Below are 12,942 nucleotides of genomic sequence, written 5' to 3' on the forward strand. Positions count from 1 at the left end.
CCAGACACGGCTAGTGACGTCAGACTGAACAACCGGATAGGAACTGAGGTGAATGTGAAATTAAATGTCTGGAGGCAGGAAATGAGCGACAATGGTTATTATTTTGACAAGTCAAAATAAAACAAGATTTCAACAATAACAATAATAATAAGCTAGCATCAGGAAAAGAAAAAAAAAACCCCAGTCCTGCTGAGCTCAATATTTCAGTTTCTCCTTCTTTGGTCATTCTTTTTTAATTTAGTTCCCTTTTTGTTTCGGTTTGGTGGTTTAAGTTGTTAGTAGTTGAGACACAAAGACTAACACAAAACACGACAGCCCGCCCACCCCTCCACCCTGTGTGTCACTGTCGGCAGGTCTTCCTCCCGATGAGCTACTGTTACACCGTCAACTGACCGCAGAGGAAGATGCCATGGTTCTCAGCCTCAGACAGGTGTGCAGTCCTCCTTGTACCACAAGAGGCCGCCATGTTCTAACACAGTACGACCAAACATATTCAGTGGTGTACTTTGCATCCCAGCTGTGGCTTACCTCACCTGGCTGTGAACCTCCTGTTGTTACTGTATTTAAACCTGATCATCTTTGCTCTTAATGACAATTTAACTAATAATGATAATGTTAGTAAATATATCAGCATTAGTAAAAATACAGAATAATTGTGATCAGGAGTTACCTGCTGTACAGGTAGGCCTGTGTTTTAAAAGGTTTTCCAGGTTAACGACTGGTTTCCAGTTTATTCAACAGAGTCATCCGTGGTTAGAATGAGACTAAAGTTAAATTATACAAAATTCCTTCCCTCTTCCTAACTTCCATAAATACTCAGCTCTTAAACTGGACTATAATTTTGAATAGTTTCTTACGTCGCTCTTTTTTGGTCAGAGGGCCCTGTGGCGCCAGTGAACGGCACCCTCACCTCTGTCAGTGCGCCCCAGGGCAGCTGTGGCTACAATGTAGCTTGTAGCATCGCCAGTGTGTGAATGTGTGTGTGAATGGGTGAATGACTGAATGTAGTGTAAAGCGCTTTGGGGTCCTTAGGGACTGAGTAAAGCGCTATACAAATGCAGGCCATGCCATTGACCCTAATGCCTGTCATATTTTATGTATAGCACTTTGAAATAAACGTAATTGGAATAAACGTGGATCATTCTGAAAAATTGAGAATATCTAAAGCTTCTTGCTGCCTTTTCCAATTAAAAGCAATTAGAGTGCAAACTGAACTGAACACCCAGCCCCTCATCATCTTCTTCTTCATCCCTTCACCATTTTTCTGTTTTTATAGCTGCTGAGCATGAGAAACCCAGACACAGTGGATTTACCATATATGAAACTAAGAGAGGTGAATGCCTCCTGGAGCTGCTCAGCCCCTCTGTGGTGTGTTGGGTGAGTGTGTTGCAAACATCTTACTGAAAAAAACATGTTCTTTGTGTAAAAAAAACCCATTGATTTCAAAGGTTCATGTGAGGAGGAGTTCCTTGCTGCTGCTGGGAATGTCTGAGTGACTCAAGCTGTAAATACATAGATATGAAAAAGGGAGGCACTAAATATAAACATGACATTTGGAGAGTGAAACCTTTTTCCATTGCGTACTGAAATGTGGCAACAACCTTTCAAGTAGCAAAGGAAAAAGTCAAAGACCGCCTTATTTTCCATTGAAAATGAGGATGCAGAACATGTTGTGAAATGTTTGTTTTACACTGTTACTATGTGCCGTCTCTGTCTTTCTCTTTTATCTCTTACGTGAAGTCTTGTGCACATCACTTGACAGACAACCAGGTGACAGGAAACATAAGGCTGGACATTACATTAGCTACATTACAGGCTACATTAGCCATCTTTGCTGCCCTTTTAGCTCCCTCTCGTAAACCTAGTGCAGCAAATGTGTCCACAGTGTGAGATTCTTCTGTAATTGTCCAAAGTATTAGTACGGCTTGAACTAAACTTAAGCCAACCTAACAAAATAAGTATAAAATCAAACTGTGTTTTTCTGAAAATATCTTGAGCACGCATTCAGGTCAACTCTGAGAGAGGGGCTGGAGTACATCTTCTTGTACGTATTTTCTGTAAATAGATCTAGCTGCTGAGGTTTTCAGAAGTACTGTTTTAGTGCTTTGAGCCATCTTTAGTGCAATTTCCATCTACATAATGATGTTACTTCAGCAGATTTCCTGCTTAAAATGCTGTCTCTGTCTGATCCTCAAAAAACAAACTGTCCATGTTGCCTTATATCACCTTTTTACTTGTAGTTTACTGTGATCTCAAAAGGACCGTACACGACTCTGTAGCTGTGGTTTGCATTTTGTATTGTCATCACACAATCTGATTTTTCACTTTTTGGGCACATTCCAGTGTGCGCTGCCCTGGCTCCGGTGCTCTCCTCCAGCACCAGCTTCCTCTCCCGCCCCGGCCGCTACTGAAATAGGGAAGGCATGATTAGAAAATGCTCAACAGCTGTGCAAAACCAGCAAACCAACATTTTGAACTCACTGGTCCACTCCTCCCCTGCAGTCGAGCCACCAACCACACCCTGATGCATTTACTCTTCATTTCATTTTAATAATTAAAAAAGAAGTACAGAGTTTGGTTCTTCCTATAAGTAGACAAAACATCTGTAGATGAGGTTGAGGAGGAAGAAAAAGTAGGGGAGAGAGATTGTTTATTAACAGGTTCTATACAGGTTCTATCAAGTGAGGAGGGTTTCAGGATCCCAGCAAACTAAAAACGTGACAAAAAGTCCATGCTGAATTCTGGACACCTTAACTTTTGTGGTGATTCACACTTAGTTACAATTAAAAATGCTTGCAGGTAACCTGCACACTAGTCTCCTCTGCCTTTTGAAATGTAAGGATGTGTGGTGGAGGACAAAGATAAGACTGGCCATGGTAACTACTCTTTTATTTCTGCAGGTGAAAACTGCATGAATAAACAAAATACAAGATGTGCTCAAACACAGGACAGACTAATACGTTTTGGGAAGAAAAACACAATGGATGGCAAAAAGCAGGAAGTAAAAGAAGAAGAGAAGACAGAAGAAACAATTCTAAAACAGGAAGCGACCCAAAGATAACAGAACTACACTGAGAAACTGAATAATGCTAAACAAGTTGACAGGATGGCAAAAAGCAGAAATGAATAGAATAGAATACATAGCACACTTCGAGCTATAGGAGCTTCCTTTGACAGAAACCACGGATCTTTCCTTGTGTTGGATTAAAAAGTGTTCATCCAGACAAATGTGAGACAACAGGCTAGAAACTATGGCGCGACGTGCCCATAGACATCTGACACTTTTGTATACATTTTTTTTTAGAGAAACTAAGCAGCAACATCTCTTTGCACTCAGACTGTACCTTCAGGGATACAGTAGTTTTTCATTCAGAAGTCATTTAAAATTTACAGGTTTTTTAAATGGTTTTTACTCATTTTCTGTCAAATACATCCTGTTAAAGTGGTGGGTGTTCACTGAGCATGCCAAAAGGATCAAACCAGGAGGGCAGTATGTACAAGTTTTTATATTCTCTTGGCTCTGTATGATGTCACAGATAGGACATACTGTTATAAAGTTGTCTCAGCACACAGTTCAGGCTGAAAACCCAGCAGTTGAAAGCTTCTGTGTATGAAAGGCAACCAATCAGAAGAATGATTTCTTAAGGGGGGAGGAACTAAAAAAAAACCGTTGGGTACACACTGAGGGGTGGTACAAGGACCCTGTATAAGATAAATGAGGATTATTCTGAATTCTGAATTATACAAAGCTACTCTTGCAGAGAGCAGAGGATGTCCTGCGTAATCTAAATGAGCCTACAGTTATTACACCACCACCATAGAACTTTAAAATAAACAATTTTTCCTCATTGCTTACTCGGATAAGGCCAAATGTTTGTTTTTGGTTTTTAACAATTTGACTCAGTAACATGAAGCACAGCCACCATGACACGGACGTCCCGTGATGTTTTATCCTTTATTCACAGTCACAGTCAACGAGTTCGACTGCTTTCTGCAGCAACGCCCTGCCTCACCTAATACAGCACATAGCTCATGTCATTAAAACTATTCCTGTTATTCCATTATGTGCATGTTTTTTTCAGGCTGCAGTCCAGTAGCTGGTGTGGTCATGACGAATGTTTTCTTTTATTAATGTGTTTTAATAACTGGGCGCATAATGTACAATTGAAAGCCTTGTATTGTGACTCTGTAGCTTAGTGAGTGCTGCTTTTTAAAAAAGAGCGTTCTTGGAAGCAAATGGTGATTCGAAATGTATAAAGAACATAAAAATATATCAGTAAAACATTTATAGAAATAAGATGAGAGATTAAAGTTACTAATATGGTGATTCAGCACATAAAACAGTAAAATGAAAGCTTTAATTCAGGCTACTTCTTTTACCTCTGAGTGCGCTCTCAGTGCAGCTGTTTATTTCTAAGGTGACAGCTGCTCATTAGCGCTCTGAAACTTTAAACTGGATCCATTTAAACTTTAGATTTATTAAACTGTATTTCAGTGTATGCTCTGTGTGCCAGCAGGTGTCTTCCAGGAACAGTGACGCTATTGTCCGAGGATCTGATTGACCAATCAGATCCTCGGACAATAGCGTCACTGTTGTGACTTCTGCATGTGGTGATTTCTTATCTGTTAATATGTGAAAACTAACCTGAAGCCTGCACCAGGTAGCATGAATTCATCTTACCCAGGTAACTTCAGGTTTAACCTGGGATTTCTGTACTAAAAGGTGAATCACCCTAGTAACATGAGAACCTAATCTGTTCAGTGAGCAGGTTCAATCAGTTCTCCAGAAACAGCATAATCATTCCTGGAAACTACCTCAGACCTCTATGAGGACAGTAGGAGGGTCAGGTCTTTGTGTTTATTACTGATGAACATCAGTCATAAATAATGATGCAACTGTATTTTTTATTTGTTCTTAGTGTTTTATAAGCATTTATATATGATCCTGAAACAGGACATCTACACTGATTTGCTGAATTATGAATGTAGACTAAGTCCATGTTTGAGTTCTGGTTTGTGAATGTAATCTTTACCCTCAAACCCTTTAAATGCATTTTACTCTTATATTTTTGTGATATTTATATATTTTTAAATCTCCATTTAATCACCATCACCTGACAACGTCTTTGACTCGAGATGGTGACACTCATAGGGATCATTTTCTGTGGAAGAAGAGTCATATGATCATGTGAACATATAGGGGGTCAACTGGGGTATCCCAGCTGACAATATTAGAGTAAGTGAATCTAGATAATGGAAAAATACCGAGGGGATGTTTAACACCGTTCATAGTAGAGCTCTCCATGACAAATGTAAATGAAAGAATTGACAAACAAAAATGGCTAATCATCATAATTTCAACCATAAAATGTTAACAGCTAGACCAGGTCCCTTTATTTATGGATGCAATGCCTTTAAAACAGTTTTGTTTGTGTAGCCATATCAACAAAACAAACAACTCTAAGAAAAAAAACAAAGTTTTCTATGAAGTTCCTTTTCTCTGAACAGATCTGGGTTTTTGTTCCTGGTATCATCACACCTGTTTGGCACGAGAAAAATGCAGGAACAAAGAGCCCTGTTAATCACACTGTTCACTAAGTAACTAAACATCAAATCTAAGCGTATTTTTGTGTTACATTGAACTGTGGGCTCACGTGTGTAATGGGTATTCAGCATGGGATAGGTTGAGGTGTGGCTTTACATATAAAGAGTGGCAGGTGACAGGCGAGTCAGTGGATCAACTCTCTGGTGAACAGTAAGTTTAACACTGAATCTCTGCTCGTGATAATATGTACATATGTAATTTGTAATTTTTTTATGTTTGAATATATTGTGTTTTATTTTCTGAACAGATTTTGGTGAACTCAAGGATCTGAATTTTGCAGTTTTGAAATGTTTGGTAAATACACAGCGCTCATCATGTGTGCTTTGCAGATTTGATTTTTCTTTTAGAATTTATATCCTAAAGATTTAATTTATGACTAATTCCAGGGCACGGACATCATGGACATGGCCACCATGGTCACCACGGCCACCACGGCCACCATGGGCACCATGGTCACCACGGACACGGTAGTGGCTTTCTTAGTGGACTTCTCAACCTCGGCCTCAGGCATCCCGGAGTTGGTGGTCACCATGGGGGCTATAGTGGTGGCTATATGGGATATGGTAATGGCTATGGGGGATATGGTAATGGCTATGGGGGATATGGTAATGGATATGGGCACCACGGGCTCAATGGACACCATGGACACTATGGGCACCATGGACACCATGGACACCATCATCCTGGATGTTAAGAAGCGTAGGTGCAGACACAGGGGAGGACACGGGCACCTGTTCTGCCACAAGAAGGGGAGGGAATATCATGGGTAAGTCTGAATACTGCAGCAGTAAATATTTTATCCACAACAGGAAGTAGATGTTATTCAGCTGCAAGTGAAGCGTGACATGTTTGTGTAATACATCCTGAAAAAGATCACTGAAATTCTCTGTTATTTATAATATATGTTTGAAAGGTTATCAGCATATAGCAGGTCAGCAAATATACACTTTAAGCCAATTTTAAGGATATTTTGAGGTCATAAGTGAAAAATAAACCCCTCATCCTAACCACTGAGTCAAAAAGAGTTTAGAATTTAGAATCAACATGAGGAATTCACCAAATATTATCTGTCTCTTCTCCAGGACTCCAGCAGCTCCTGCAGCAGTGACTCTGACTAGATGAAGATGTCTGGAGGAACCTGCAAGGACACATTACTATCTTAGCCTTTCCTGTCTCATTTCTTTTAATGTTTACTTAAAAATAACTTTAACAGATGTAAAAATACATTAAACATAAAGAATATGTAAAACAGAATGCTCATTCACATATGAATAAAAACTGGATATCTGGGTTTGTGGAGTATCATTTTGAGCCTTGAGCTTTCCTATGTTTGTTTTTGAATTAGAACATGACAAGAGTGGCTCAACTCTACCTGAGAAACTGGGGAAACTGCATTCTCACTGGGTAGCAAGCTGTCAGTCACAAGGCAGCTCTGCCTTAACGCAAAGCCTGCTTCAGTGTCTCTTTGCTCTGGAACATGATTTTCAAAAATAACATTATGTTGTAGAACTAAAACCATCTGGAAATTGTTCACCGAGTTCATAAATCAGAAGCAAGTATATCTGTGAAATTATGCAATTAAATTCTTTTGCACCTCGCTGCCCCCTGCTGGTCATCAAAGAGAATGCAGTTTTTTTTAGTGTTGGAAAACAAATTCATCTTTTTGTACACACACTTTGTGTAAACCTATAATCAGCTTCCGCTATATGGTTATCTTGTGTTGAAAAAATAAATATGAAAACTGATTATTCTTTTCTGGTCTGTTCAGTTTTTTTGTCTGATGTCCTTTTACAGAGCCAGGACTATTTTGGACATCTCCGTTTGGTACCAGTTAGCTCACCTGCTAAATAATGCCAAACAAAGAGAGCATATAACCCCAATTTTTTAGCTTTCTGTCTCCTACAGGATCCAATTTAAACTTTTAGTTTTTGTTCTTAAGTCACTTAACACCCAAGCCCCTTCTTACCTGCCTGAGGTCCTTTCTGTTTATGCTCCAGGGAAAACCATGAGGTCTAGCTCAAAATGAATGCTATCCATCCCACGGACTAATCTCAAATCTCGTGGCGATAGAGCCTTCTCTGTGGCAGGTCCCAGACTTTGGAATAGTCTTCCGCTAAATATTAGACTTGAACAAACACTTGATTAATTTAAATCACTGCTAAAGACATATTTTTATGTCCTGGCTTTTAACACAGAGCTTTATGCAGCATCGTCTGTCTGGAAAAGTGCTATATAAATACATTTGACCTTGATCAAAAAAATGACAGTTTGAGGCACTTTCACATCAGCAGACCAGCAAATTGTCTCTATGTTTTGAATATAGTCTATGGAACAAGATCGGACATTCCAATTGTAACACAGCACAAACACAAAGGCTGTGATTTGATGATGATGATTCCCTAATTTCCCTCAGGATTAATAAAGTATTCTGATTCTGATTCTGATGATTTATTAGTAGCTGCACCAGACACAGATCCTATGAAATCCATCATTGTGTTTGCTGGGATTAATTTAACAAATGATGGCATGACATCTTGTGGTGGGAGTTCAGGCTTGCCCCTGATGATGTAAGATGGATTTCATAATAGAGGTGTGGCTTTATAAAACGGCAGGGTCAGCTGAACGCTGTGTCTGTTGATCTGCAGTGCAACACACAGTAAGTCCATTCGTGGATATGTAGGAATAATTACCATGAAATATGTGTTTATGCATCTGGTACTATTTCTAGTTTTATGGACAAAAGTCTGTTTACGAGTGTGAACTTTCCTTCTGATGAGTAGTTTATAGTAATTATACTGTGCTGTGGCTTTCTTATATATTCATTTCATTTGTTCATACATCGTATGATTCTATATTTTAACCAGTTTAAAAACATTTAACTAAACTTTTGTCTTTTTCACTGTGGATTTTTCTTTTTATCCGTCTTCTCTGAGTTATCATTACAATTAAACTTTTCCCTTACATTAACAGGTAACGGGTGACACCAAGTTTTTTGAGTTTCTGGTTTTAGATCAGATCATTTGACATGTTCAGGCATAACAAAGGTAAAGAAATCACTTTTATTTCCTGATTTCTCAGTTGTTTTTGTAAATATTAATTCATTGAATTTTAAGGAGCAAAATTTTATTTTTAAAAGGAGGATGTCAACCTCATCCAGTACCAGGAGGATGTCCACCAGGCCCTGCCCCACCACCTTCTTGTCCACCTCAGCCTGGTCCATTTGGATGCTGTCCAGTGACCTCACCTTGTGGAGAATCTGGAGGTCATGGCCATGTGGTAGGACCCGGCTGCGGATCTACTCATGGACATGGTGATGGGCATGGTCATGGCCACGGTCATGGACACCACGGTCATGGACACCACGGTCATGACCATGGACATCATGGTCACGGGCATGGCCATGGACATCATGGTCACGGGCATGGCCATGGACATCATGGTCACCACCACAAGCATAAACATGGCCACAAGCATGGTCATTGCCACAAGAAAGGGAAAAAGTGTCATGGGGTAAGATGTGATTATTTATGCAACAATGTACATTTTGCTATGCTATTAGATCTGCTTTTTATTTTCTTTAGTTACTGTAATAAAAAATACTCAACAATATTAGAGGGAGAACCAAAAGACAGTCCAAAGATCACCTATGAGCAGCACTTGATGAGAGTAAGTTTTGTTCTAAGGGGAAGAGACCTCGGGTAATAGGTTTGCTCAAATTCATGATCACATACAGATTTTGACACAAATCTGCGGCTTCCCGGAGCTCCACACAACCTAAGACTTATTGTTTTGGTTTTCACGACTAGTGCTTTAGAGTAAAGGTTATTAAAGCCAGTGTCCCAGCTGTGAACATTTGGGAAAGGAAAGGCTACGAACAGGGTAGAATTCAGGAGTGCAGCACTGCACTACTGAATAGCAGTTCAAACAGAGGTGAGGTATGATGACACTAGCAAGTTTGCGCAATCCTTCCTGAAAACCGATTTTCAGTGAAGCATTTTATCCAAGTGTAACTCACCAAGTATCGACTTTCAACACTGATGTTTTTATAACTTGCTCAGTCTTGTCTGAATTTGTCACAGTTGGTCACACTGAGCCAACAACCTTGATGATCTGATGCCATCACTTTTACAATAACTCAGAATGGAGGATATAAAACTGAGATTAAATCAGTGTGCTAGATACTTTCAGAGTATTTAAAATATCTTGTGTTTATCCCTCCTGCAGTCCTCCAGCAGCTCCTGCAGCAGTGACTCTGACTAGAAGACTTCTCCATGAAACACATTCCACCTGGAAATCTTCGTGACACATTACAAAAATCATTTTTATGATGTAAAAATCTTGTGTTTACTCAAATATAAACCTGTTTTTGGCCCAAGAAATGCAAACACACTTTTAGATCATGTAAAACACACAGTGAGCCTATAATGGTGACTTTGTATCTATCTCTGTGGTAATAAATTTGAATTTGAGAACAAAGATGTATTTATTTTCTTTATGGCCTCTTTCTCACTTTCATGTGTGTCCTGTTATAGTGGTGGGTACTCATATTAAACATGATCCCTGTGCAGCCCCTGCTGGCCTAGTGGTGCATGAGTCTTTGTGTGCTGCATAGGCTTAACTACTGTTTATCTATACTTGAGAAGGTGCAACTAAAATCAGTGTGCAGCTGTGTTAGGAGGACCACTCCTAGATTAGCTTAGGTTATTAGGCTATTTGATTAAGATCTGCTGACTGTGGATGCCATTGAAGCACAGAGAACTCATTGTCATGCTTAAGAAACCAGTTTGAGAGTATAGGGGTTTTGTCATGTGGTGTGTTAACATGGTGGAAGAAGGTGGGCACACTGTGGTCATAAAGGGATGGCATCAAAGCTCCGGCAGGTTGTGGTGTTTAAATGATGCTCAGCTGCTAGTAGAGCCTCTGGCTCTTTTACAGCAGTCAACGTGCTGACGTGAAGCAGACTTTAAATAAATGTAACAAGCAGAGGGTTGTTCCTAACAGTATCTGAGTTAAATTATGATCATTCAAGTGTTTTTTGTATTATACTAAATCGATCTTAAAAACAGTCAGTCCCCACATTTGTGCCACTTTATATTTGACCTCAGCTGTTCTGCTTCCTCTCTGTGCCTTATCTTTATTTACTCAGGGCAGGTTGGACCTTTGTTCAGTGCTGTTTTTCTCCTGTTACACACCCTGCAGCTCCCAGTACAGCCACTTTAATTCAGTTTTTTATCACAGTTTATGGTTTCTTTTGTGCCATTTAATCTGTGTACTGCATCCTGTGGATGGAAACTTTGTGTCTTAATTCCAGTGGGTGGTGCAGTTTTCATATCTGATTACAACAAAAAGTGTGTTCAGTGCACAAGTGAGATTAATGTCGCCTTAAGCCTGGAAATATTAATTTCTGTGAGAAAAGAATCATCTTACGTATGAGTTTAGATTTCAGGGAAATGCAGCAGACATGTCTCTCCCAATATTACATGTATTTGTACTTTCTACCCCCAAATGACACAATGAAAGAAGTCAAGGACTACTTCTGAATTGCAACGTGGTGCTTTAATTTCATGATTAAGAAATTTCCATCACAAACCAGTGCAGAATTCAGCAGAAATGTAACGTGTCTCCTTCAATAATAATATGAAACCTGCACCGATGCGCCTGTGTGTTGACTGTGCATAACGTCTGTGCAGATGCTCAGCTTTATAAGCATCAACAGGTGACACCAAGTATTCAAAAGTTTTGCAGGACTGCAAACGATTAAAAAAAAAATCTCTAACCACAGGGCAAAATAGATCATGTGGGTCGGTGGGTGTGCACTCTTATAAAATCTAGTTTGCTGACTGTATATTAATGATTGTACACACACACCCATGTAGGTCATAAAACAGAAAATAGTCTGATAGGAGTTCAGACTCAGCCCCTGCTTCAGGTTCAGCTGCACATAAAAAGCAGCAGCAGGTGACGTCTGCATCTGCAGATCTGGTCTCAGCACTCGGTATGTTCACCTGTGATACACCTGTGATACTCTTGTCTTTGTGTTTATCAAAGATTTTCATTTAAAATCTGTGTTTTTATTCTTCAGGACCTGCAGTTTCTCCTGGTAACGCAGCAAAATGTACGGACACAACCAAGGTAAACACGACTCTTTTAGATCGCCCCCTCAATCATCACCTTGAACTTACAGCTGATTCCTCATTTCTCCTTTTTTTTAGGCCCACCTGGTTACCCGAACTATCCTCCGCAGGGGGGTTGCCCACCGCAGGGGGGTTACCCTCCACAGGGGGGTTACCCTCCACAGGGTTATCCTCCAGGGACTGTCCCACCAACCTGTCCTCCTCAGCACCATGGGCCACATGGAGGACACGGACATGGGCACGGACCTGGTTCTGGTTGTTGTCAAGGCCAAGGATCCTGCCAAGGGCACGGCCATGGACACGGACATGGACATGGACACGGACATGGACACAAGGACAAGAAAAAGGACAAGAAAAAGGACAAACATAAGCACAAGCACGGTCACAAGCATGGCCACTGTCACAAGAAAGGAAAGGACAGCCACGGGGTAAGACTGATTGCACCGAACCACAAATTCAAAGTGTGACATATAACATGAGAAATTTGTACAACACAACCAAATTGTGGACTTGCAACTCACAGGAAAACACAGAAATGTATTTTTCATAGTGCTTTTGCAAAACTTGCAATACCTGCATGACAGCCTTTTTTAAATGCTAGATAAACTTTGACAAACTGAGCTTCTCGTGAGTTTTGATGAATAACACGACTCATGTTCTCTGTTGTAGTCTTCCAGCAGCTCCTGCAGCAGCGACTCCGACTAGATGGAAAAAACCCGGAAACCTTCATGCTCCTGTCTCATCATTTTGAGCTTTGACACAGTTTTGCTTAAAAAAAAAAATCAGTCCAGCTTTTGTCAGAAAATAATAATAATCTAAACTTTGATAGATACCAAATGAATCATCTGTCAAGTTACTTTAGATCATTGTGAGCTTTAACAAGCATTATTTTTATCCAGTGTTTGTCAGCAAAGAAATAAAAGTGATTTCAGTGCATGGTCAGTTTTTTTTTTTTAAATTAATCTCACCCTGTCTTGTTTTTATACAATATCCCATATCCCTTTGGTTTTTTTTTTATTGGTTTTGTTTGACCATATAACCAAACTTTATTTACCCAGGTAACTGAACTCATTTGATCAGCCACACCTTGCTCACAGCGGTGCTCCACACCCTGAAACTTCCACTGTTGTGACTCTTATCTCATGATAGCTTATGCAAATCAGCCGTTTACATGGAAAAGTTCAGACCTGCTGCCTCTTGTTT

At 39.9% G+C, this 12,942-nt stretch overlaps 2 protein-coding genes across 3 annotated transcripts; both read left to right on the top strand.

The window, feature by feature from the left end:
• The first annotated feature begins 8,197 nt into the window (after positions 1–8,197).
• LOC102202879 (urease accessory protein UreE-like) lies at positions 8,198–10,081 on the top strand. 2 transcript variants are annotated; one of them, XM_013911753.1, is made up of 4 exons: positions 8,198–8,261; positions 8,576–8,649; positions 8,742–9,115; positions 9,830–10,081. In XM_013911753.1, the coding sequence occupies exons 3-4, from the start codon at positions 8,907–8,909 to the stop codon at positions 9,906–9,908; spliced, it is 288 nt and encodes a 95-aa protein (XP_013767207.1). In that variant the 5' UTR covers positions 8,198–8,261; positions 8,576–8,649; positions 8,742–8,906; the 3' UTR covers positions 9,909–10,081. The 2 variants fall into 2 exon arrangements, with proteins under 2 accessions (XP_013767207.1, XP_005736890.1); XM_005736833.1 differs by having other exon boundaries at positions 8,745–9,115.
• Positions 10,082–11,477: 1,396 nt separating this feature from the next.
• Positions 11,478–12,675, top strand: LOC102203360 (kininogen-1-like). The gene is made up of 4 exons (XM_005736834.1): positions 11,478–11,600; positions 11,688–11,737; positions 11,818–12,167; positions 12,409–12,675. The coding sequence occupies exons 2-4, from the start codon at positions 11,719–11,721 to the stop codon at positions 12,442–12,444; spliced, it is 405 nt and encodes a 134-aa protein (XP_005736891.1). The 5' UTR covers positions 11,478–11,600; positions 11,688–11,718; the 3' UTR covers positions 12,445–12,675.
• The last annotated feature ends 267 nt before the right edge of the window (positions 12,676–12,942 follow it).

The sequence above is a fragment of the Pundamilia nyererei genome, unplaced genomic scaffold (assembly GCF_000239375.1).
Source record: "Pundamilia nyererei isolate P.nyererei 1_Seehausen unplaced genomic scaffold, PunNye1.0 scaffold00071, whole genome shotgun sequence".
NCBI lineage: Eukaryota > Metazoa > Chordata > Actinopteri > Cichliformes > Cichlidae > Pundamilia > Pundamilia nyererei.

Bases quoted from the DNA above. Each gene is read 5' to 3' on its own strand.
- LOC102202879 (XM_005736833.1), top strand. The intron at 9,116-9,829 runs GTAAGATGTGAT...TCCCTCCTGCAG, and splicing joins AAGGGAAAAAGTGTCATGGG to TCCTCCAGCAGCTCCTGCAG.
- LOC102203360 (XM_005736834.1), top strand. The intron at 12,168-12,408 runs GTAAGACTGATT...TCTCTGTTGTAG, and splicing joins AAGGAAAGGACAGCCACGGG to TCTTCCAGCAGCTCCTGCAG.